The sequence below is a fragment of the Eleginops maclovinus genome, chromosome 6, assembly GCF_036324505.1.
Source record: "Eleginops maclovinus isolate JMC-PN-2008 ecotype Puerto Natales chromosome 6, JC_Emac_rtc_rv5, whole genome shotgun sequence".
NCBI lineage: Eukaryota > Metazoa > Chordata > Actinopteri > Perciformes > Eleginopidae > Eleginops > Eleginops maclovinus.
Window position 1 is genome coordinate 9,038,507 of NC_086354.1, and position 27,697 is coordinate 9,066,203.

The 27,697-nt window shown below is 40.1% G+C and overlaps 1 protein-coding gene across 1 annotated transcript in view; it reads left to right on the top strand.

The window, feature by feature from the left end:
• The first annotated feature begins 23,215 nt into the window (after nucleotides 1-23,215).
• Nucleotides 23,216-27,697, top strand: part of zswim5 (zinc finger, SWIM-type containing 5) — a 56,182-nt gene continuing 51,700 nt past the window's right edge. The window contains exon 1 of the mRNA XM_063886085.1: nucleotides 23,216-23,824. Within this exon, the coding sequence (XP_063742155.1) occupies nucleotides 23,299-23,824 (526 nt within the window). The 5' untranslated portion in view covers nucleotides 23,216-23,298. The remainder of the gene's footprint in view (nucleotides 23,825-27,697) is intronic.

Sequence of the window (27,697 nt, forward strand, 5' to 3'; positions counted from 1 at the left end):
ACTTCAACATTTTTAAAAATTATTTTCAGGTTTTGTGGATGGAAGAGAGGAAGGCCAAAAAATTGCAACTATCAAAGTTTACGAACATAATTTTAATAAATGGGTCAGTTCAAGCCATCCAGCCTAATCTAAACAGCATTACTGTTAATCCAAGGCTGAATTTTCCTACCCATAGTTGTATAAATAAGGACCAATTTTTTGCAACCCCCCTCCTACTTCATCAAAAGGTTCAAAGGTTTTATTTGTCATATGCACAGCAGATACAGCGTATATGTTGGCAATGAAAATCTTGTATCCCATGCTCCTCCAACAACTCAACATACACAGTGCAAATAAGATAAATAAAATAGTGCAAAAATTAGAGAAGAAAATATACAATATATACAATAACAACAATAAAGATGTAAAGATGTCAAATATATACATATGTAGAATAAATTGAAATTATTTAAATATACTGTATGGTAATTTAAATACTTTAAACTGTTGTATGAGGAGGTATAGACAGATGCACATATTACGTATAAACAGATATTTATGGCAGATGTGTATAATATATAGATATATATATATATCTATATATGTATGTATGTGTTTACTATAAACAGATGTGAGTAGACATTCACAGAACTCAGGAGTTCAGCAGTCTTATAGCCTGTGGTATAAAACTGTCCCTGAGTCTGGTGGTCTTGGTCCGGATGCTGCGGTACTGTCTGCCTGACGGCAGCAGACAGAACAGATTGTTGCTGGGTTGATGGGGGTCCTTTAATATCCTACCGGCCTTCTTCCTACACCGCTGGGTGTAGAGGTCCTCCATGGATGGCAGCTCCGTCCTGGTGATGTGCTGAGCAGTTTTCACCACCCTCTGTATAGTCTTACGGTTGAGGGCGGTGCAACTGCCATACCAGGCCGTGATGCAGCCAGTCAGGATACTCTCTCGGAGGAAGAAGAGCCGCTGTCTAGCCGTCTTGGATATGACCCTGGTGTGATGTGTCCATGTCAGGTCCTCACTGATGTTTACAAAGAGGAACCTGAAGCTGGTGACTCTCTCCAGGAGTCCCGTCGATGGTGATGGGTGTGTGTGTCTCTCTCTGCCTCTTCCTGTAGTCCACAATCAGCTCCTTTGTTTTGCTGACTTTGAGATGGAGGTTGTTCTCCTGGCACCAAGATGTCAGGGCTCTGACCTCCTCTCTGTATGCCGTCTCTTCGCCGTCTGTGATCAGGCCGATGACGGTCGTGTCGTCAGCAAACTTGATGATGGTGTTGGAGCTGTGTGTGGCCACGCAGTCGTGCGTGAACAGGGATACTAGTCTTGAAGGAATATATTTTTTCAATTGGTGTAGCACTTCTCAGCTTGTGTTGCTTTTAAAAGGTTGTTCAAGTGTTATGGCTTCACTTGACTTAACACATGATGGATTAGTATATAAGTATATTCTATATATATATTAGTATAGCACACTTTTAACCCACAATAGGACCTTATGGGGAGATAAAGCCTGTGACCCTTAACAGCATAAGCATTTCAGTTATTGGATAGAATGATGGAACAAAGTCTTGTCATGTCTTGTACTGTCTCACCCTATATTTTTCCTCCATACGATTTTATTAATTAAGGATAATAATATTTCAAATGTTTTATTCAATCATTGAATGCAACAATGTGGCACATATCAGGTTGGCAGTAGACGTTGGGATGCATCTGGAATGAAGGAGTGTACTGTCAAAATGACTATTCAGTCTTTCCTTCTACATTATTAAACCTTACATTGAGATCTACATTTACTCAGGCTTTCAGTTATAGAATTCACTCCTTCAGCCAGTCCTATACACAGTATATTCTTTTTTTATACAGTCCTTCACACAGCATTAAAAGAGGAGAGTTACTGTAGAGCTGAGAAGCTGGAGGAAGTAGTAGCAGTAATCAGTAGGAGTTTAAATTACAAACTTCATCCAGGTTTTTTGGACAACGATACCATCTTTGCCAATATTTTATTTCAAAATTCTTCTTTGGCAATACACTTGACTTTCACATTTACTAGAAAACAGAATACTGTTTATTTAAACAAACATTTTTCAATTAATCGTAATTGGGTAAAGTTGATAAAAAAATAAATAAAAACACGATAGAATCTGCCATTGATTTTATGTGGACATCAGGATAAAGAGGAGGAACTAATTTAGCCAAATAAGTATCATCTATTTATCCCTCTGTCCATCCATCCAGAGAGGCTGACTCCTCATGCCCTGTAGCCCAGGACAGGGCCTCTCTCCGGGGGACAGTAGCCAGCTTTGTTCCCCCATCATGCCTCGCATTCCCCAGACCTGCCCTGGTTCCTTTACATGCCTGCTCCGTGGGCAAGCAGGCCTGCCAGCCAGGGAACCAGCATCCAGCCCAGACAGTCGGTCGGCCATCGATCCCTACATTCATACATTTGACCGGCTGACTTATGTACCCCCCTGACCAAGAACAAGGCTTCTCTCTGGGGGACAGTAGTCGGCTTTGTTCCCCACCCTCATGCCTCGCATTCCCAAGTCCTGCCCTGGGTCCCCCCTCAAGGCACAGGGCACTAGGAGGGGCACGGGCCTCTGTACGCCCCCATTTCCCTTTCTCTTTCTGATGTTATCGCTCTTTACCACCACTGACTCCACATCTTTTTTTCTTTGCTTTCACTGAAGCGCTTTCTGTGTCTTTTTTTTCTCACAAAAACCCATAAAACTGACAGTTAACAACCTTTTCTATCTCTTTCCCTCCCACACAATCTGTATCAATCTTTTTCCTCAAATCCCTCTCCTCTGTGATTCAGATTTGATGGTTTAGCATTATCAAAGTGCCTGCACATCAAATATCATACCTATAGTTATATATTCCTCACCTTATTCTCTCTTTTTAAACTTTTATTTTCCTCTAAAACATACAAATACCCAAGCTTTCCAAATCATTCTGTAATGCTTTCTCAGCGCCAACCACCAGTTCACCTTTTAGCTGCGCGCTCAAAACACAAATCACAAAAACCTGATCCAGCGCCAGTGGATGTCTGTACCTACAGCCCACTTCTATTCAGCGAGGAGAAGGGTGGGGGCGTAGGCCATAATTAAAGATGGCGTCCTTGCCGCTGGGGCACAATGGCTTTGCACAGAGAAGGCTTTTATTGCATGTATTTTTCTCAACAGGATAGTGGGCAGTCTACCCTCTTTGAGCATTTAATTGGTTTAACAGCTGGAGAGGAGGAGGGTTATGGGTGGGGGTCCAATTCAGGAGAGGAAACAAAGACATGGAAGAAAAGTGTGCGTCACCAGGATTTCAAATTTGTTGTGTCTGATGTTGATAAATGTATCAGCGGATATTTTTTAGTATTTTGCATCAGGGTGGAAATTAATGATTTGCAGACCTCCCATCTGACCACTTGAGCATCCTCATCATAGATATTATGATTATTCATTATTAAAAATACACCATGAATAAGAGTGAGTTACTGTCCTTTTTGTTTTAGGATTTAAAAAAGCATGCTTAACCTTTCACCCATGTGTGTGTGTGTGTGTGTGTGTGTGTGTGTGTGTGTGTGTGTGTGTGTGTGTGTGTGTGTGTGTGTGTGTGTGTGTGTGTGTGTGTGTGTGTGTGTGTGTGTGTGTGTGTGTGTGTGTGTGTATGCTTGGGTGAATGTGGATGCTGACAAGTGTCTTTGTCTGTCCTCTGCTAATAAAGGAAAACTGGAGCAGGGCCTTGGGGCAAGGTGAGGCTGTGACGTTCCCCTGGAGGTTTCAACTAATGGAGATCCACTGTTGGGTTGGAGTACTGGCCCTTAAGGGCACGGTTGTGGATTAAAAATGTAATCCACTGCACACATTACCTAGTACAGGCTGGAAATTGCATTCTGAAGTGTAAGTGGCCTCAGTCCTGTACTTTAACCTTCCCCCTCATTTTGCCACCCCAATGTTGTTATTGGAACATTTTCCCAATGTTGCTGTTTCATTTGATGGGACACGTTTCAAGCCAGAAAAAAATTACCTAAGTATTATCAACGCTCTGTGATCATTCCTAAAGTCTACACATAAGCATGTCTTTGCAGTCAGTACGAAATTTTAGGAGAAGAACAAGGACTAAACCTCTAAGTATCACAACAGGTGCTTTAGCTACTCGAAAATAAATGAGAACTAGTTACAGCGCATTCTGATCAGTGACAAAGCAAAAAATACACAGTTAATTTATTATGGAAGAACTGGGCTTCTGAAGGCAAACCATACTATTGTCATAACTAACAATTTCCTCTCAAAACGTAAATATAGTTGCTTTTATTACTTGTATTTTATTGTTATTTCATAATAGAGATTGCAGTGTTCACTTCTCTGAAATAGTGTGTAGGATTAAGAGGGATTTATTGGCAGAAATGAACTTAGATTGAGCCCTTAAATCAACTGATGTGTTGCATCTCCATTTCCCACAGTAGCGTTGTGTTTTTCATGTTACCAGTCCTTTGCAATCGGCAATCAGAAAATAGCCAACAGAGGTTGATGAAAATGATATTTCTTATCTATGGCTTCAACCTTCTAAACTTTTGTTTTATATCCAAGTGTCTTTTTCTGTCCTCGCCATTCAACCAACATTTTTGTGTATTCAATTGCATCTGTTAATTTAGTTAAAGCCAACCGACCCTGTGACATAACAGGGTATAATACTATAACGCTTTTAAAAGCTTACTTGTGGCATGTTTACATCATTACTGATAAGAGTGCAAATCCAGTTAGTAAACCACCAAATTTGTTTTGAAATTTCAACCTGATTCACTGGGTTGGACGTGAAAATATGAAGGCTCTACACACTGTTATAACCTGTCGGTCTCCCTGACCACCAGGCAGCTTCTCTTCTTCTATTTGAAGGAAGACAGTTAAATTAGCAATATTAAAAAAAGAAAAATCTTCAATGAAAAAACAGTCTTTGATGTTCTTAGCAAATCGTTGACTTCTTAACGCTAATGCTAACCCTAACCCTAACCCAACGGCCAAATCCTACCAGTAGCCCTCGGACTCTCCCAACATTCCTGTACATACCTGACCTTCCTGTCCTTCTAAACACCTGATCCATCTACAATCCAGCAATAACCTGACTTTTCTCACACATACATTTACCTGCATCTCATACTCTTGTCAGCCCTGCAGCACATATACGAGTCTCCAATGCTGCTTTTTTTTCTCCGCATACAGTATTGGATAATACTGTTTTGGTCTTATGAGCAGATTACCATATAAATCAGAGGGTTTACGATTCTATAATACCCCCACGTTCTCTTCGGAGAGCCTATTCATCAGCAGTGTATCCATCACAATATGCCCACCTTGATGCTATCAAATGTGAGCTTTAGTGGGGGCCTAATGGGCAAGGTGGGAGGGTATACATGAAGGGATGGGTGGTAAACATGCATGATGTGTTGAGGGGGACTTCCCACAGCTACACTCTAGAGACAGAAAAGCTTATTTCACACTTCATTTCACTCTAATACCTAGAACAATAACATGGGGAAACACACTTACACATACGCACACAAACAAATATCACTGTAATATATTCAAAATCTGAGCTAACACACAAGCACCTGACCCTAAACATTATACGTTTCTATGGAACACGAATCTAATGTACACATTTGTCACCCACACACTGAATAATGTAAAGGGATTAGGAAGAAGGGGATGGTGGCACATAATACAATGAGCTAAAGACCAGAAGCATGAGCTTGTTCTATCAAGGAGTATGGGTATTATATATCCTGTGTTCAGTCTCTAAATAAAAGTGTTGTTTGTGTGGGCTGACAACAAATCTAATCATAACCTGTAAATGCATTCCTTTGAAATTCTATTAAATAATTCTTTCAGGTATTGCAATCATGCTTAAAGACACTGTAAACTAAAATGTGAAGATTATCAGCAGGAAGAGGAGATGGTGGCCAGGAGGGAGCAAAACAATGCCTGTTCAGTCTCTGAATTATAGCTTCCAACACACACAATTTAGTTTAAAATGAAGGAAAAGCTTGCTTGCATAAATGCTAATTTCAAGCAGTGGCTATGGGTGACCCTCACTTAACTTTGACATGTAATATTAGGGACTGAATATGGACGGTTATGTCAATAGTTGGAGCTGCTCAACCGATTGCTAGCTATGCTAACTAGCAAAATGGCTAGTTAGCGCTGAATAGTCATGTGTTTTGCTATGTGTTTTTAGTTGAGGTTTAATACTTCTTAAATTTGTCCTTTGCAAATACTTTATTAGTATTGCGGACACTTTGTGGATACCATATTAGTATTACATGCGCTGTACGCATACTGTATGAGCATTGCAGGATGCAGTTTTAGTACTATTGATACTGCAATGGTACACTGTGCAGGTACTGAATTAGTATTGTCGGAGTATTATTACTGGGAATACTGTAGTAATATAGCAAATTTTGTACATATTTTATATTAATATTGTTGATAAAGGTTTTGTATGTATTAAAATGTTCTAATTATTGTGGGACATTCAAACACTTGGCTTGTACACACAGCTGTGAAAAGTCAGTTTGTCTTGCTTAAAGATGACCTACAGATATGACTCAGACACACTTGCTCCTATCATTCGCAGTTTGTGCATATGTAAACCGTGCTGTATTTCTGCACAGTAACACATAATGATGTGATCATAAGTCAATACTATGCACGTGTACTGTGTGCGTGTGTTTAGTGAACCAATCTGATAATTGCAGTGAACGATTGGAGCTGACACCTTGCACTTTTCATGTTATCAGTCATTAGCGAGAGTGCAGAGCAATATGAGTGTTGTAACCCCCCTACACTTACACACTCACACACACACACACACACACACACACACACACACACACACACACACACACACACACACACACACACACACACACACACACACACACACCAACAAATTCAAAAATTAAGCCCAGCCTGTCACATTTCATCCATTTATCTATTGTTGACAAGAGAAAGGGACACATTTAAACCCAATTTCACAGCTGTGCCTGATTGGATATTGTTTGTTTATTAGTTTGGTTTTGCATATCACATGGATGTAAACATGCAGCCAAGCGTAAGCTCAAGTGGATGCGAACATAGTTCAAATAAACAAAGGGAGAAGCTGTTTTTATGGGGAAAAAATGCAGGACAATATATTTTTTTCTCAAGTTCATTCCTTATTTGGGGAATTCTCTCTATCATATTATGAGACATTTCTTGTGTAGTGAAGTGATTAGTAAACATTGGGCAGATGATGGTGCTATTTTAAATGTCAAGGAAATCCTAGCCAGATTGGATGGGTGTCTGTATGTTTCCATGTGCCTTTTAGATTTTTCAAAAAAGCATTTACTGTCTGCTGAAATGGAACAGTGAATACAAAGGAAATGCAAAAAATGGATAGAAACAGAATGTAACTGCTATTATGATTGTGTGATGGAAAATGGACTGAATTTATGGAGCAGAAATTATCAACATTTCATTTCAACTTCAGATTCGGAAATATAACTTATGAACAAATCTGATCATCTGAAATGTCCAGAGCTGTGACTTGGTAGAAAAGTATTTCAATGTAATTTACATAATACAAAAACATGTTCTAGCCTTAAAAAGACAGTGTCCATGTTATTCTTTTCATAAGATTTTGTCAGGACATCATGAGTCCTACAACATTTTTGGATGATTTTCAAGAACTTTTAGGCAAATATGCAGCATAATTCAGGCGCTCTTACTGTGAAAAATGACTTTTGCAAAGGGTATTTCAGGATATAAGACCCTAAAAAGTAAACTGTTCTCATACAAGGAAAACAAGTAAGTATTTGTAATGCATAAAATTAACATAAATAAGGTTCCCAACATCAGTGTGCTCATACAATCCGGATGGATTTAAAATCAACAAAGAGTTTAAAAATAAAATAGCATTGAGAGAGCTAAAGACAGCATTTTCTGACACCATCCCCACGTTTGAGTCCTTATAATAAAATAACTCACAACTAACAACCAGTCACTTGGTCTGGATCCAAACTCATGTGGCAAAACACCGTGAACAGACAATCCAGGTTCTTTAATTAAATATCTTTCACATAATGTGAATAACATGACATTGGTTTAGATTCTCGCTGAACCGAACATGAATGCCATAAAACCAAATGAAGCTGAATAAATACAAGTTTATGAGTTAAGTCATATAAAGTAATTATTCTTAGATCATAATTTCTTATATTATTATTTTATATTTAGAAAAACACTGGATATATCGGCTCATTTTGGAACCATTACATTTCAATCTTGTTTGACTAAATATAATCACTCCAACATGCTAAGTTTTATAAAACATAAAAGTCATAGGATCCCTGAAGATGATCAGTAGATTGTGAGACATTTTACAATATAATGTATTTGGAAAAATTGGACTGCTAGGGTTGATAGAGGAATAGAGGGAGTTAGACGATCACCAAAGTCTTATGGATCCATCTTCATGAATGTCTACACAAAACCTTATGGCAACCCATCCAATGGTTGCTGAAATATTTATTTCTAAATGATTGCTGAAATAGAATATTGTATATGTAATAATATGTAATTGGGTTAGAACAACAACTATCTTAAAATCAAAGGCCGGTGTTTCCCTCATTAAAAGCATTTTTGTCTTTCCAATTGTCTTTTGGACACTCCAACGATGCACAGAATGCTTTGGTGGACAGCACCACTTATTTCTTAATGGGACAGGTCCCTCACATACACACAAACACACACACACACACACACACACACACACACACACACACACACACACACACACACACACACACACACACACACACACACACACACACACACACACACAAAACCTCCCACTTGGGTTTCTTTGGGGTCACAAAGATATCTCAGATCGAGTGCTAGCCATCTGGTGCGACATTCACCACGCCATGGACTCATATGGAGTGTGTGTCTGTGTATGAGTTTGTTTAATGGGGGGTGGGGCATAGAGCATGTGGCCCAACCCAGGGTACCTTCATGGCGTGCAACAGTCTGGAACCTATGGATCATTGCACCCCACCTCACCCCTACTGTCATACACACATATGCAAAGACGCTCATTGGAAGAGAATTCAAGACCCTTTTAGGAGTGTGTGATGGCTAGCTGAGTTAAGAGGATGGTAAGGGGCCTTTGGGGGTGGATGGGAGGATGATGGGTGGATATGATAGAGTCCAGTGGTGAGATAGAGCAGGGAGAGGAGGGTGACTGAGGGTGAAATGATGGCTCAGGGCAATGAAGATGGAAGCGGTGGCAGAGGTGAAGAGTGCAGCTAGGCAATGATACAGAGTATAGTTCTGGATTTTCTTATGAAATGCTTGGTAACCTCTAAACATGGGCTGCGTACCAAAAGCTGAAGTAATTTCATTTTATGCTGCCTGTTGCTTGTGATGGCTTACTATTTCAAGATGTCCAAACCTTGAGCACACTGAAAGCAGAAAGCAGGTTGTATTTAGTCTTCCAAGTATTTAGTTTGTTTCTTGGTAACATTAAGTAATATGGGGTGCGTATTCACACCCGTATTCAAGTTAGAAAACAAAGCTACATTAAGCTATCAGGGGCTCATCACATCAGAGACATGACATTCAAAGTGACTTTTACATATTTCCAATGTTGTATTAAAAGCAACGTTAATCCCTGTTTCACTATCAACAAAAGATGAAATGACTTAGTGATATGTGAATGGTGTCACAGAAAATTATCATTGATGGACTCTGTTGGCCTCCTAAGATCTATTTTGCTTTTCCGCTCATTCATTTGGTTTCTAGCATACAAACTCCACTCAAGTCAACTTTGTTTCCAACTGCAGTGTTTAGCTGTTTTCGGTGAAAAGGCTCCAAGGGCAAATACTTCTGTGGATGTGTTGCATGAGCACATAGTTACATACTCTGCCCTGACTGAAAAGTTCTTCATATCCTGTTTTAACCCCATCTTGAGAACAGAATAGATGCATCTGCGCTTTAAGCTAACCCAATTTGACTAGTTTACACAACTTCAACCTTTAGTTTCTGTCGGAATCAAAACAAGCATTGGCTCACTCTTCGTCAGAGGACATTTGCATAAAGTATAGCTTTGTTTCCACTGTAGTTTGAGCTGTAGAGAATTACAAGGCACTCAGCAGGTGATGCTGGGCTGCAACTCCCGCTCATTACCAATGAGTAGCCTATAAGCCTATTGCTGTTCCATCTTTAGGGAGGCAGTAGCTCAGGGACTTAGCTTCGGAACCAAAGGGTACTGGTTCAAGTCCCTACCAGAACAAAAATACAGAGTCTGGACTACTAGGTGGAGTGGTGCCCTCTGGTCACTGTCAAGGTGTGTTTGAGCAAAGCATCAAATCCCCAAAAATTAGAAAGAGTATAATTGCAGTGTTCTCTTACTTCCGGTGTTCCACAGTGAAGAAATCCCTTAGGTAGACCTAAGAGAACCCCCAAATATAAATACATTAACGCTAAGTATTTTGCATTTGCACACATGTGGATGTCCTCTCAGGCAAGCAGAGGCAATTTCCCTTGTTTCAATGCATAAACTGTACACACTGAAGCACACACACAATTTCACTGCTTGTCAGATTTCATTTTCCAGATGAGCAAACAAAAAAAATAATTTCACAGCTCTGATTGGTTAATTACTCTTTGTTTGTATGTGGTCATTTGTCTGTCTTTAAAAAGCCCACATCATCTTGTGGCAGAGTGGATTGTGCACTGACCAGCAATGAGATGCCACTATGCTTTTCTTCTGCCACTTATAGTAATGGCTAAAAATGATTAAAACGGCACTCAACCGATTTTACGTGTCTGGAGGAGTGCTACTTGGCCTGTGGAGGCAATTGTGCAGTGTGTTCTGTGGTTGTGAAGGCAGTCAGACAAATAGCCCAGATGATGTCATCTGTGTGAACTCTGTATGGGTTTGAGATGGAAATTGATTCAAATAACCCTGCAAACTTGTTGGGGATGGGGGTGTAGATAGACGGGTTACATTTTCCATTAACAATCACCACAATCAGTTAAATAAAAAAAACGGAAAGAGCTCAAGCCGGCCAATCACAGTTCAAGTGTTCACAGTGCGCCTGTAGGTGCTGCTGTTGCAATCTGTAGTTTTGGAGGAGATTCACGTCACCTTCATTCACCTTTATTTAGCTGTGACACACAAGCAAACCTCAAGCTTTACTGGTCAAACAAACACACACATACACACGGACACACACAACAAAGACATTAACAGGGTGAGAGCTAGCTTCCCCTCCTGGCGTTATCTGATCTGCAATGCTAATCTGCTTTATTTGTCTCCTGTCAAAGAGCTGTTTATTGCTGATTCTCTCAATACACTTAATCCTGTTTGAACATGCAAATGAGACAGCGAGGGACAACATACACACACACACACACACACACACACACACACACACACACACACACACACACACACACACACCAGGCAAGCAATTTCCCCAACTCACATAGGCGATTTGGCCGATATGGTGGCTGATGAGACCATAAGGCTGTTGTGAAATCGCATCCTTACACATTCACAAACAAACACACAAACGCACACAGTGTGTAATCACACTTCAAATCACCCCCTATCACCATTAGAGACGTCACCGAAAAAAATTAAAACGCAAACACACATACACACACTCCAATCAGGGCTGAATGAACCCATACATAGAGAAAAATGGGCAGCTAAGAGAGAGTAGGGGGTTGGCGAGAAGAAAGACAGGATAGTAGACACACTGATTTTTCTAGCTTTGATGTCATGTCAGCAATTTCGAATATAACTCTCATTTGATGGTTCCCCATTAAGTTGGTCTGAAAGGAAAAGAGAGGAGATGAAATCAGAGATGCTTGGTGATTCATTTTATGTTTTGTTCGAGAACTTCAGGTTCACTTTTGCTTTTTGTTCCTCCATATTGTCCGTAAATCAACAGTCAAGAAAGATGTGATATTGAATTATGAGTGTCTTTGAATGCTAATAGCTAAGTTGACTGACAGGGCTTGTTCTTCTCCATAGCTACCAATTCTAAACTATACACACCACACAGATTCACAGTCATTTGATCCATAAAAAAAATATTGATTTGTCTAGTATTGGGAGAAGAGAACTAAAGCACTAAAGTTATGATTAATCCATGTTACAAAAAAAAAGCAACACATTTTTTGGGGCTCTAGAACAGGTCAATTCTGATTTGCTGCATTGTCCCAACATGCACACCCTTTTCCATAAAGAATATACTTCTGTCTGTGTTTAGACAAAGAGTTAGCTGTGGATGTAAATGATGCACAATAAAATCAATAAAAGTATTTCCTGTTGAATCTGGCCTGTAAAAGGAACACTATAAATCTATCCACGTGTGTCAATGTATTATCTTCTTTGAATGAATGTGGTTTAGATATCTGTGAGTCATAATCAGTATATCTTTTCAGAAAAATAGAAACCATTGGTGTCCACACTTGGCACATTTCCAGTGAACATATTGGGCCCTATAAGGGGTAAATGAGGCCTATAAGAACAGGCTAAGACTGGATTCCCAGTGTGGTGTCCATATGGGCCCAATGGGTCCCACATGGCATGTAGATAAAGGCTGACTATATGGGCCTCTTGTGGGCAAAGGAAAAGTCACCCCCCTACAGTTTCCATTGCATTAAATTGGATGGCTGATTGAAAACTATTCTTGTTTTCAAATATGTCCTATTGGAAAGAATGAACTCAATCCAAATGCGATGAAGTGATACTGAGATCAAATGATGCCCTGAAGGCAATGAAAAGTCTTCATGTTTTTAAGACAATGCATGAGTTTAATGTTGAGATCCAGCAAAACCTGCTGTACATACATTATTGCATAACATGACCGCACAGACATTTGATCCTCTCCTTTATATAGACCTATCCTATCCTTTTCTTCCCACCTTTGTTCTCGGATTTCTTCCGTTCATCTCCCCTCCCTCTATTGCACCACAATTTGCTTTTCAGTTCTTTCTCTCACTCGATGTCCCACTGGGGCCTGAGAATCTCCACAAAGCCCCAACACCCAGAGTGAAGGAGAAAAGGGCAGTGAAAAGAGAAACGGGGAAGAGAAAGGCAAGGGGAAAATAGAGGGTAAGAGGTCACAGAAAAGAAGAAGAAGAAGAAGAAGAAGAAGAAGAAGAAGAAGAAGAAGAAGAAGAAGAAGAAGAAGAAGAAGAAGAAGAAGAAGAAGAAGAAGAAGAAGAAGAAGAAGAAGAAGAAGAAGAAGAAGAAGAAGAAGAAGAAGAAGAAGAAGAAGAAGAAGAAGAAGAAGAAGAAGAAGAAGAAGAAGAAGAAGAAGAAGAAGAAGCACAATGTAGAGCTGTAAAGAGAGTGGAGAATAGAGGATGAAGAAAGAGCAAGGGGGTGACTTAAAAAGGAGAAGGATATTTAGGGGAAAAAAGGCAAATAAAAGAGGGATAGGGACAAAGATAGTCAATGGTGAAAGAGGTAGAAAAAAGAGGCTGGATAGAAGATAATGTAAAGGAGACAAAGATGTGAGGAGGAGCAGAGAGAAAGACACAGAGGCTGGAAGGAAAAAGGGGATTGGATTTGACACAAACGAGAGTATCCAGCGGAGAAGAAAGGTGGGGATGAGAAAAGGGGAAGATACAGACTTGATGAAAAGAAATCAGGCTTTGAAAAAAATAGGGAGGGAGAGAGTCGGTTGCCTGGAGGCTGTGTGTGAGAGTGTATTGTAAAGGGGATGGAGGGTCATAAGTAGCTGCTAAAAGGCTTGTGCCACCTCTGCTGAGGAGGAGCCCTTCAGAAAACATCTCATCAGCTTAATGTGTGTATGTGCGTGTGTGTGTGTGTGTGTGTGTGTGTGTGTGTGTGTGTGTGTGTGTGTGTGTGTGTGTGTGTGTGTGTGTGTGTGTGTGTGTGTGTGTGTGTGTGTGTGTGTGTGTTTCAGCATTTTATTTGGAGAGGAAGTGTCTTCAACAGCACACTCATGAGTTTGCCATAGGTTAGATGATTGCACACTTTCCATCCCCCTTGACACGCACACAGACAGACAAACTCACCCCCCCCACACACACACACACACACACACACACACACACACATACACACACACAGTCTGGTCAATCCACAGACTGTTGACACCTCAGTCTTAATCATCACCTCTGTGTCAGGCTGACAAAATGTTCTGCTGTGATCTGCATCTGTCACACATTCATTGTGTTTAAATGCACTTAGGAAATCCTTTTATCCTCGGTTTACGGGATAAAACTAATGTCTTACACGTTGTGTGAATTGACACCTGGTTTCCTTAACAGGGTTAGGTGATTAAGAAAAACTCGACTTACAGATGTTGATCTCTGGTGGAGAAATCTAGTTATTTTTATCTGAAGTTGTTGGCTTTTTCTTGTACATCTGCATGTAAATTCAGAGAGCCTTAGAAGGTATTAAAGGGGATATTTCTGATAATTCCTCTACTCAAATAAAACACTTGCACATGCAAGTGATTGTGAACCACTACTGTAAAATGAAGAATCAAGTTTATTGCCAGGTACATTTACACATACAAGGAATTTGATTTGGTGTCTGCTGGTGCGAACATAAACAATCTAAGAAAACAAGTTATAAAAGTAGCTCGAAAATATAAAGATAATAAAAAGAAGTGTTTTTACGAAACTATTTAGAATTAAAAAGGAAAAAGCTGAAGACAAGTTCTGTATTTACACCAAATGTAAATACACAAAGAACCTTTAAAGCTAAAAAAAACTAAACACAAAAACACTTGACAATGAAAATATAGCAATGTATGGCAAACTACAGTGAATTGTATTTTAAAGTGGAGGGCTGTGCAGACATGAAGAATGTGCAAAATGCAATCAGAGCTGAGCATGAACATGGCTCACAGTATTCTGAAAGACATTACACATCATCCTATAATTTTATCCATTCTTAATGTGAAGAGTATGTTAACTTTGGAAACATGAATATGAAGGACATTTCAGGATATTGACATAGATTATTTATGTTCTAGGTCCTACGGCAGCAGAACAATATAATTAATTTCAGTCTATTTCGCACTAAGTTATTCCTATTTCAAAAGGTTTATAACTGTTGGACTTTGTTACGAAGATTAAAATCAGGGAATGTGCAGGCCGTGCAGGAAGTCTGGAATAAACATTTGGTCCTTGTATCCAAAATAACCAAATCCCAGATTGTTCTAGTTATCTGCTTTCTTCTGTGCATGTAAAAACAGTCACTGACTTGTCAGCACATTGACAATTTTGAGGTCAGGTTGACTCCAATTTCAATTTATTGACACAGAATTAATTTCATATAGGAATGAAGAGTTATTTTCAGCATTTATGAGCAAGGTTCTTATCTAGCACGTCTGTAAGAAAGGTCAACCATTGCGTTGAAACTAAGGAAAGATATCCCTTCGTAAGTTCTGTTCACCATCCGTTCAGGCTCCCACTAGAAATTGTTTTCAGTCAACAAGAGCAACATGGCTGTGAAGAATAGGGAGGGGGTTATTATTGAGAAAGAATTCCCAACAACACACCAAAATTGAAAGTACAATGAGATGGGAGCATGTGAATGCACCATTTTCGTGGTGAAGGTGCGCTTTCTATTTGCCAAGGTTTTGCCCCCCTTGTTCAATATTTTTGCTTCTGTTTTAGACTTTGATCAAAAACACAGACATGTGTTTACTGATGTGGTCAAGATATCAACTCCTAAAAATGTCAACAGTGCGACAATGCTTCACAACTTCATTTTTTTAAATCTTAGCTTCATATGCTCAGATCTCAAGTTTCATTTCCTAGCATGAAATACATCCCTGAATATCTGTTTGGATGTGTGATTGACAGGGTAAAACATCTACCATTGCACATTTGCAACCTCTTGTATGATGATGGTTTAACCAACGGAAATACTGATTGTTCGAGGATGTGGACAAAGGCAGTGTTGACAAGGATATTATGAAGAAAATCAATGGCGTAAATAAACAAAGTGATTTCAACAATGAACCTTGATGGGAATTGTTGACAGAAATTGATATCCAGAGACGTGTAATGTTGTTTTCTAAGCAAGAGAAGAGATGATTTATTCTAAAGTCAAACAACAGTTATTTACAGACAATACAATGTGCTTCCCAGCTTGGTACTCATGCTCCCTACTTGTAGAACAAGCCCCAAAGTTACAAGTTGGTGTTAACTGGTACCGTTGCGTCTATACCTTCCGCAATCTTAGGTATCTGTTTGTTCAGTTGTAGTAATGTTAACTGGTTGGCCAACCCACATGGTAGTTATACATCATAAGTGATGCCACACAGTTCAAAGCAGTGGTTTTCATTCCAAGGGATCTGTGTGTGAATGAAAAAGAGTGAGTATTAGTCCTCTGCACTACTTGTAATATCGTATAAATTTCTCTTGATGCAGCACTGGATTATTCCCTTTCTCCAATGTGGATATAAAATGTAGCTTTTGGGCTAGCCATTTGATTGCTACACTGATTATATCAGGTTCCTTACACGTATGGCCCTAAGCTTGTCTGACACTTCCTGCAGATTTTAATATGTCACGTTGAGTTCAATTCATGTTTTAACTGTTGTCAGCACTGTTAAGTGGGTTATGGTTGAGTCACAACACAAAGTGGCTATGAGATAACAAGTGGTGTAAGAATATACAATGCCTGTAGGTTTTTCCTAATAAAAGCCTCCAATATGTTTTGGAGTGAATTGAAAAATGTTCAATAACTCAACCCAGAGTTATCTGAAAATTCCATGTAATTATTGTTTGATTTCTTCCTCTTTTTACAATTATTGGAGTTTTAGAGTCATGTAGTCATATTTGATTATTAGGATTGGTAATATTGCATAATGCTTGACATTAATGTATGCATATGTGACATTGATTCATATTTCTTGCCCTCAAAATACTTATATTTGATGTGTAATTGGGCCTGTATTATCCCCATGGGCTATTTTGAGACCACTGTATTATGATACGTCACTGGGAGCGTATTACAGAAACACTTATTTGAAATCTTCTGCACTACAATCAAGATACCTTCTCATCTGAACCCCAATGTGCAGAATGGCCTCATCGAGTAGCGAAACATGGGAATTTCTCACAATTTCCACTATATGTCTTAAAGAAGGTCCAAAACCATCCCCCTGCAATGTTGTGAACCATTTACTGAGCCTTACTAATTAAAACATCAGGTAAGGACATTATGAGACCTTGCATGTGACCAAACCAATACCATTCAGATGCAGATCTATTATCCCATCTTGCCTCTTCAGCTGCAGCCTTCATATCAGTGTAGAATGAAGCAGTGCAGCACAGGAGGACAAAACGGCAGTAGAAAAGAAATAGAAATGATTAGAGTCATCAATACAGGTTGAAAAACATAAAGAGGGACCAAGGGCAGGAGAAAACTGTGGATATGTTTGTTCTGTTGTTACCCAGTGATGAGGTGCTCAAATGGAGTGTTTGTTGTGAGGAAATCAGTTCTATAGCTGTCGGCCCCACGGTTAGCAAGAATCTGGGAGACAAGGTGTGTGTGGATGGGATTGTGAGTCAAGGCCAATAAACACTCACACACCGACCCACACATTGTTTGTCTATTGAATGTCGTCACACAGTGGCAATGGTTTTTGTCTCTTCTCTCACGATACAGATATCTGTTCTATTCTCTTTGCTTTTTCCGTATATAACTCTTGTCCCCTGCAATGTGTGTTTGTGTTTGTGTGTGTGTGTGTGTGTGTGTGTGCCACTAGACTACTACGTTGACCACAGAGCAGCTGACGCCTCCTGGAAATGTACATGTACATATGAAATCAACAAGCATGCCTACTTATTATTTGGGTAAATTATGTAATTGAGAACATGCCTGTATATGTGTTTGGGTGATTGTATGGCTGAATGTGTGCAAGTGGAATATGGGTGGGAATGCTATGCTAAGAAAAACAGTGTTTAACAGACTGAAAAAGAAGAAGCGCAACATTATGTGACAGTACAAAAAGATGTGATAATATCTGTGAGAGCGGTGCACGGTGCGATGGCTCTCGGAGTGGTGCTTAGATATATGGGATGTGTATCCATGTCAAATCAGTTTAATCTATCAAAGACATGCTGTGTGGGTACCCAAACGCAAGTATGGTATGGTGGGTAAATTTGTCTCAATGTTATTTGTGTGAACAGAAAAATTATCTGTGTGTAAACGTGTGATTTGTAAATAATACCCCTTCAACAGTTGCATTAAAAAGATTGGCTGACTCCAAAAAAACTTTTGCAAATGTAAAACGGATCTGCAAATACCCAAAAATAATTCCACAATAAAAAATGATCTGTGAATACTATAATTCATTTACAAATAAACAAAAGGAATTTGTGAATATTTCTTTAGTATTTCAACTTTCAGTCAGGCATTTGTGATTCCATTGTTTACGAAAATGCATTTGTGGATGTCAATTCTCAGCAGTGACAGCAGCAGTCATTGAAAAAAATGTGTTTTTGCACTTTACATTATCACCCATGCTTGATTTAGATATTAACAATATACTGATCAAAGTCATTACATTTGTGGAAACATATAGTAAACACTTTTTCTGAGTTTTTGTTGCCTTCAATGAAACAAGGCTGGATATCAACTGTGCTTACCCCTTGGCTTCAGACTATCAGAAGGTCAAAAAGCTCTAGGTTCACTGTGTGGCAATGGTGGTCCTGCAAAAATGTATCTGACAATCCAGCCTACACTGAATGTACAATCTGCTGTGGAAAGGGTAATAGGGCAAAAGTAACAGTATCAGAAGAATGCTGAGTCAAACCATGTGGCGGTGAGACGTTTTCTTCGCAGGTCGGTTGAACGGCACCATTTACTTGTTAACCTGACTTCACAGTAATCCAACTGAATCCAACAGACTGCCCGTCTTCATTACATTCAGTAGTCATTTCCAAAGTGTGGATGTTCAAACAGAACTTCTCTCTCTCTCTCTATTTGTTGCCCCTGCTTACCTAGCACAAGCATTAGCTTCCTGTGTTCTCTACAGAAGAGCAGCAAATCATTCAGAATCTGATTCAATCTCTGGTTTACTAAAATACTGTTCACTCAGTGAGTTAAGCCTGAGAGAAGAAGCTAACATGTTAGCTAACATATTTCTTAAGCTAACATCAAGACGGAGATTTAGATAGTTCATCTGCACTCAGCACTATGTTAGCTTACCTTTTGTAGAAATGTTGGCATGCTACTTGCATGTTTCCATAGTTTATTTTGCTGTTTTGTTGCAGCTTGTTGACCTATTCCAAGTAGATTGTAGATGAATTTAGTCCAAAAATATGTTTCTTCCAAAAACCGGTACTGTCAGACAACTAAATTACAGATAACATTGACAGACAGAATATAATTGTATGCAAGATGCTTCTTATTAACAGGAATACTTAGTGTACATAAGAGCTTATCTGAAATGTACAGTGCCACTGCTGTTTCTCACATTAAATTGTTTCTGCTCATTTCCTTTGTAAGCTACCTAGTACAAAAACAGTGTACACTCTTTGCCCACTGAGCTGACTAACTGCTGCAACTGGGAGTTCATTGCCTTGCTCAAGGGCGAGTTGATAGCAGTGATTGAAAAGAGAATCCCATTTGCCTCCTCTTCACCTAGAATGTGTGATCTGATGTGTGAATAAACCAGCCTCTCTAGCCTCAAGGCTCCTCTACAACCTGGGAATCCGACAATGCAGATACACAAAATGTTTACAACGCCTGGACACTGCCTGTTCGGATGTGTGTGTGCTTCACAGGGGCATATGTACCCTCTACCCCCCATGCACTGAGTGATAATGAGAGGAAATGTACACAATGGAACCACTTTTTTTTCGCTGGATGCAGGGGGGAGAAGGGAAGATAACAGGATATAGGAAAAAAGAAGGTCTAGCAGGGAGAAGAAATAAAGAAGATGGTTTGACTTTAAGACCCAGAAAGAGTGATTGCATATTGACTTGATGAGAGAGAGGATGCATCATTATATAATTGTAAATCTCAGAAAGATAGGGTGTAATATGACTTACTCTCCTCCCACTGCTGCTTTGGTAATTTATCCCTCTCTCTTTCCATCCTTTTTCTATCTCCCTCTTTTACCCTGTCACCCATCAATCTTTTTCCAATTACCTGCTCTGTCTATCCACAAATCTATCATAATCATCTCCATGGTAACGGGTTGCATCCTCCATTGGCTTTGGCCTATTGTTCAATATAATTGCACGCCAAAAAGCAGTCTTTAGAAGAGGGAAGGGGATTCACAGAGCGACACAGATCAGGATATTGTTTCTGTGTTCAGCGACTAATGTCTCTCTGACGACTCTGAAGAGTTCACTTCAGAGGAGATAGTCTGCTTAATTTCAACCATGACGTCCATTCATCAGACATTTTATTAGCCATTGTGCGCAGATTGGCTTCATCGCAGGCTGATGAAACACCTCCTCCGCCTGTTACTGTCAATTATTGTGAAAATGAGAAAGTAGAATTGCCCGTACAAGGTCAGTGAAGAACAAAATCATAAGCAGTTGTTCGGGGAAAAAAAGAGTCAATGTTTGTATTTTATTTTATTGGGTTAGACATAATTGTAAGTTAATGAACAAATATGTTAAGAGAGCATCTGGTCTCTGTTTTCTCCACATAATTACCAAAGAACCCTATTTCACCTAAACCTAACCTAGCCTTTGGGGTAATATGATTAGTCTGCTGACATCAGCACCAAAATGATCTGTGTCCCCAGGAGATTTTATGCTTTTCTTTCTAAGTGGAAACAGTTAATGATAGTTCTACCAAAATTAAAGGATGGATTACAATCTTGTAGGTCTGTAAAATCTTTCCTTGGGTGCGCACAACACTGAAACTGTGTTTTGCGAGTCATTCTGCTCATAATGGAAAAAAGATTTCAATGATGGGAGACAAAAATCCTTACTGTATTCAAATGTAAGAGTTACAGTGTGTTGAATCTCATTACATTCTGAGAAACCTTTTGTAATAAATCACTTACATGTAAGAGAAGAAGGAGTCTGGTAAGGTTCAGTAAGGACGGATGAATGTCCACATGGTCACCTGACTTATCTTTTAACATGGACTTCATCTTTTAAGAAGGTAACCTTTAAATGTAACTTGACCACCACAGTGTATTTTTGTTGCGTGATAATTCACACACAAGTTGTCCCCGGGTAGCTATAGACCCAATCCACCCAACAGCCTTTACAAAATATCTGTATTTTTGTGGCCTCGTGAATTGTGCCTCCATTATATGGTTTTGAGCAGCCTTCCCTGCGTACTGTTCACAATACTCGGCAGCCCATGAGTTGGCAGAGTGGACGCCATTTTCCCACTATCATGGTTGTTACAAGTTATTATTTACTGTGTGTATGCCAGTAACCGTGTATGCTTTTTAAAGTTATTTCCTTCTTCATTACTTTGAAAGTCATTAACTTTCCTTGAAACCTTGAAAGTCATTAACATTCAGGTAAAGCTCCAGATGTATGAGATATTTACTCAAATTTCTTATGAACGAAGCATTGTTATGAGCTTTAATTTGGCGTTAGGCTACAAACCCTCTAAGTCCCTCTGTGGGAAACAGCCAAAGAACTGTGTGCTGCACCCATTCAAATGAATGTGTATTCTCTGACCTTAGGACCTGACCACTGACATGTATAGGACTCATAATGGTGTGAATTTAATTAGCAAAGCAGTAACTTTGTTATTCATGAAGAGGGATCGTTATGTGCTTTAATTTAAAATGCGTACATGTCTGTGAATCTACTCTCATGTCAGATGAAGAGGAGGTGTGATAAGTGAAGGTAATGTTCCTTTTAGAGCAATATGCAACAGGAGTATCACATGTATGTAATTATTACATTTAATGTAATTTTGTATTGTAAGGTTGAGTGATGTTTGGTTTATGTATGTTTTTCTTATTGTCACAAAGTTGTTAACATTGTGTAAGATGCTGGCTTTTCCATCACTGGTTTACACCCATTCATATAAATAATGAAGCACATTTTAATATTAGAGCAGATCTGGGAGCTGTAGCTAGCATGTCATGCTGATAGGAGAGTAGAGTGTTTTGTTATTGTGCAGGTTAGTGACGTGTAACATACTCCACCTCCCATCAATCTACTCACCCACTCCGCTTTCTCTCTCTCTCCCACCTTTCACTCTGCTGCTCTCTCTGCCTGCTCAGTGGTATCGAGTCACACAGAAATATCGCCTAATAGACAGGAAATTGAGTGATTGGACCTTTCAAAATAAAATATTCTCTTACCAGATGACATTTAACAACCTAATACCTTGACAAAATGGCAGGTGAAAGAAGAAGAATCAGAATAAGAGTCCACAGTATACATGTAGGATGATACAAAATGTATATATGTTTGTGAAATACTCACTATTAGGGAGTTACATATCCGGTGTACATTCTAAATTATGACTTAACATTTTTAATTTATATAAAACTATAAACAATGACTGCTTTTTTGGGGGGGAAAGTGTTACAAAATGAAATTATTACAATTAATGAAATAAATGTATCTGAAATAATTTAATCATTTAAAAGTGTTGACCAGGCTTTTGTTTTAGGGAAAAACTACTAAAAATAGTCATTTAATTTATGGGTCAAATATATTCTGTAATGTGGGGTAAATGATGCAAATGGGATGTATCCCATTTTTAAAATAGATCCTGAATTGGATATTTAAAGTTAAATAACACTGACAGGTTTATTGATCTACTTATATTCTAATAATATATTTGATATCAAGTTAATATTTGTAATGATATTGCAGAAACATAACCAACATTTGTAATGCATCAAAATGCTATGTTGTACATTCAATGATGAAGAAATATAATCAATGACAGCAGCATTGTGTGTGTAATTTAACAATAGTGAACTATACACCCTAAAATGATCCACGTGAGAAGTTTGAACCCTTTTAACAAGCACTTCTCTGTAAAAAGACCATTTTCAAATAGCATCTTTTATTTTGAAGGTTGTGATCGGAAGCCCTGCTTGAAATCCTGTCTGGTTTGACACCCGTTGCTCCGTGTGTGTGTGTGTGTGTGTGTGTGTGTGTGTGTGTGTGTGTGTGTGTGTGTGTGTGTGTGTGTGTGTGTGTGTGTGTGTGTGTGTGTGTGTGTGTGTGTGTGTGTTTTGTGTTGTGAGTGTGTGTACTCGGCTTCCTGCTGCTGCTCGGTGTCCGCACACCGTCAGTCTCTTCAGTGTTGATCGGCTCGCCATGGCGGAAGGACGCAGAGAACAGCCGCCCCATCCTCAACTCTCCTTACCACCGGCCAGCAAGCGACCCTGCCTGCGCCCTGCTCCCCGAGGTCCCGGTCCGGGGCCCGGGCATGGCAGCGGGTGGCCCAGCTCCCGGTATCGTTCCCCGGAGTCTCTTCTGGACTGCGCCGCGAAGGCAGTAGCGGAAAAGTGGGCCTTCGAGAGAGTAGAGGAGCGCTTCGAGCGGATCCCGGAGCCCGTCCAGCGCCGCATCGTCTACTGGTCTTTTCCCCGCAACGAAAAGGAGATATGCATGTACTCTTCGTTTCAGTGCCGAGTAGCCGGCGAGGAGGGTCCGTCGGCGGCTACCGGCGGGGCTGGGGGTGCTGGGTCCGGAGCTACAACCGCCGGCGGTGGCGGAGGATCTACCGGTACGACGGCTACTGTGGGGGCAGCCGGAGCTGTGGGAACGGGAGACGGACTGCCTTTCCGCCGGGGTATCAGGCTACTTGAGACCGGCTGTGTGGAAAACGTTTTACAAGTTGGTAAGTGGGAAATATCACAATAACCAATGCGAAGCTTTTTTGGCACAAACATTGTGGACCGTTTCCAAGTATCTGCTGCTGGATCTTTACTGGGGATGATTGATGGAAGTTTGCCCTGCTATGGTGGAAAGTATGCAAAGCGTCTATTTCCCCGCATATATAACCAATCATGGGTCTATGTGTTGGTTTGTAGTTTAGAAGGCATATGAGGTAACATTTGTTGTCAAATGTGGAGCTTTTATCGTCCTTTCCATGAAAGGGGAAGCGAGGATACGGTCGCTGCTAGCTTAGCCGACCAGCTGCTGTTAAAAATTAAAGGGCTTCCTATTGTGGCTTCTCATTACTCTGTGGCGCTGCGTCTTTGCCCAGTTTTGTGTTCAAGTCGAAACCTTGCTTTGCTGTGTGTAGGGGTTTTAAACAAATTCAGCCATGTTTCGGCAACTATAAGTACTTTTTCTCCCTCTCTGGGGCTCCTCTTCGACGGTCGGGGCTGACTGGAGCGGTATCCCCGGACGGGAGGCAGGGGGAGTCGCGGAGGAAGAGGTCTGACAGACGCGGATACAAAAGCGTTATAGCGTCGGGGCTTTATTTTTGTTCGTGCGAACTCTTCGTTGCTAAAGTCGTTTATTCTCAACCCGCCATCGGTTGAGGGTGGCTTAAGCAAGGAACAAAGGCGGTTATTGGGTCTCTTATTATGATTAATCCAACGATAATCCGAAAAAATCCCCCCACAGTTTTTTTTTGTTTATTTGCCGTTGCTGTTCCGACTGGACAAAGAGCACTGTCGCCACCAACGTGGAAAATACATGCTGGGAGGGATTGTATTAGTTTTAATATTAAAGTTAAACCCTAAGTAACGTTGTGCAACGTCAAACTGCCTTTTATCAGTGCGTTCGCCCGCAGCCTCTCAGTCGCTTGCTACACAAAAGGCTTCCAGTTGAAATGATCGATAAGCGTCTCGCATTTCCTGCGCTGCAGAGAGGCTGTTTCCAAACAAAGGGCCATTCCGCAAAGCTCCATCCCCACTCACACTCTCATTAGCTTCATACCCCCGGCTCTACGCAGCCACAATGTGAGCTCAGACAACAGGGAAATTGATGAGATGTAACCCATAGATTGTACAAAGACAAACAGCCTTTTATGGATACCGGGAGGATTTTTCTTTGGCCATATGGTGTGAGAGCCACTGGAGCTTGTCTGGGGTTTCATGTTGCTCCAAGGTATCTGGGGGGAGAACTGCAAACTGTGGCTGCTGCTTTTCTCTCTCTCACTGCTGTATCTAATTGCATCTTATATAGACTCATCGATTGCACCCCATAATTAAATGAAATGGAATAACTGTGAATATGAAAGTCAGAGTTGCTCTCAGTGAGATTAGTTGATACGTTTTGAGAGTCTTTCTGTGTGAGTTGACATATAAGTTATTGAAGCCAGATTTGGTTTGGTTTTAGTTCTGTGGATTGCCTCAAGGCTTGTATGCCTGGATTGTTTGTTAACCATAACTTTGAAGTGCTGACCTACTTTTAACACTTCCTGTAACTACTAACACACCAACCTGGTATTTGCACATAGATGAAGCAGAACTAGAGGATTAATTATCGTGTGCTTATGTACAGAATTTCATTTAAAATAATGTTTGTAGTAAATAATGGCTAAATGTAAGTTTTAAAAACAAACATTTATTATAATTAAAAACTGTAAACTTTCAAAACAAGTCATGCACCCCTAAGCACTCCCAGTCGTACCTGCCTCACTGGCAAATCGCGACAATCTCCCTCAAGGTCAGTCATAACAGGCAGGCACATGGTTTTGTCTTTCTGTCAACAAAACATAAGACAGGTTAAATAGCTGTGAGACATCAAGATAAGATTTGGCTTGTTCTTCACTGTGCACACCATGGGAACCAGTCACTGGTGGAAGGTTTACTGACTGACTTAACAAGCAGAACAATTGTTTTGTTCACAGCTGGATTTAGAAAGGTTGGGCAATCGAGCATGCTCACCTCACACACAATGCACTCATTACGGATCGTGTTACACACCTGTAATAGACAGTCTTAAGATGGCTTTTCCCTGACATGGCATAATATAATCGGCACTTAAAATAGTGGCTATGCTTGTTTTTTGGAAAGTGAGATGGTTGGCCTCATGTACTCTGTAATAGGAACTTGCTGGGGAGTGATTAGGAATGAGACAAGGCTGCGTGCTGACACATGAATGTGCATGCTTTAAAATAGGGCATCTTAGGAAACTGTAGTCTGGAAAAACTTGAACTTTTGAGCCACATGCATGTCAACTGTATAGATTGAGCTGCAAGCTACATCCATTAGGGGTGAGAAGGGTCAGTTTCTCCCAATTCAATTTTGATATCTGGGGTCACAAATCAAAATCAACTCTCAATTTAAAAAAACTATTTTAGATTCAGTATAGGGTGGATACTTTTTAGGATCACAACGTGTGTATAGGATTATGAAGGATTTATAGCTTATTTTAAAAAGTTATCTCAGCTATTTGCAATTATTTGAACACACAGAGACAAACAAAAGCTTAAATTAATTTATGTAAAAGTTCACAAATGAACACTTTTTAAATTAAAGTTGCCATCAAGAACTTCAAGGATAAAAACTGAAAGACATACAACAAGAAATAGCTGCCGTTTACATAAATAAAATGATATCAGTCTCAAGATAAGTTGGGTGATACAGCTCTCTCGTCTGTGTTTGTGACTGTAGGGGAGCTCAAGCTGCTGTTTACCACTCGTTTCCGAAATATTTAAGGACATCCACCAAGCACACAGCCAGAAACACTGAACACATTGAAGCAATGAGCTCACAAGCTAAACTATCTTTAAATATAGTTTATTATTCCTTACAGCTATCACAAGCAGAGCAGGAGATCTTATTTCTATGAATTCATCGCTTTTTAGAATTGCTTTTGTCCCTGTTGCTTGGAATCGGTGTGCCTAAGAGCCTAGTCTGGAACTGCGTTTGTTTTTTCAGGTAATTACTAATGGGATCTGGTGCTAGGGACGGGGGAGGGGGCCTGTGATCTACCTTTCTACTGTGCAGGACTTGAGTGTCCAGGTCACAGAAAGTTTAAAACCAGACTAGGAGTGTGTGAGAAGAGCAGCACTACTGGCCCAATAAAAGTACAAGCAAAACAACATCTCATTTAAATAATAAGACCGGAGGATGAATGATGAATAACACATTTTTTTATATTTTCAAGAGATGCTTGTTTGCTGCTGGCTTAAAAGTCTTTTAAGTGAAAAAAAAGTTCTCCAAAAGCGGATTATAATGAAATGGTTTCGGGTTATTTCTATAGGAATTGATGATGTTTACCATACAAGACATCTGTGTACACGCATCAACGATTAAATAATGAGTACTGGTACGTCCCTCAGATGCCCTCCACCCCAGTACATTAGAGGCCTTTGTCTGTCAGCCTCTTTTAACCGTGACACTGAAGGATTGAAGAGACGTGAGCTCATCAACAACTCATCGGCCCATGTGCTCATAATAAACTAGTCCTCGCTCCAAGTCATAATTAGAATAATCAAAGCTAAGCGTGCTTGTATTTGTAAACCCCCCCTTTTTGGCGGCACATACACACACATGTGCGCCCAGGAGCCCCCTTGCCAGGGCCTTATAAAGTCCTCAGAGAGCGGGAGGAAGGGATGGAAGAGGGGAGGGGGTTCTTAAGCTTTGAGTCAAGCTTTGGGATTATTGGGTCATGCTTTGTTACCCAGCTGTAGAAAAACCCCTTGTTCACAGAAAGGGGGGGCTAGGGAAGGGGGTCTGCCTGTGTATGTGTGTGTGCACGTCCCTGTCTACGCAACGTTACATAAAGCTGTAATGGGTCCCTGACGCCTTTT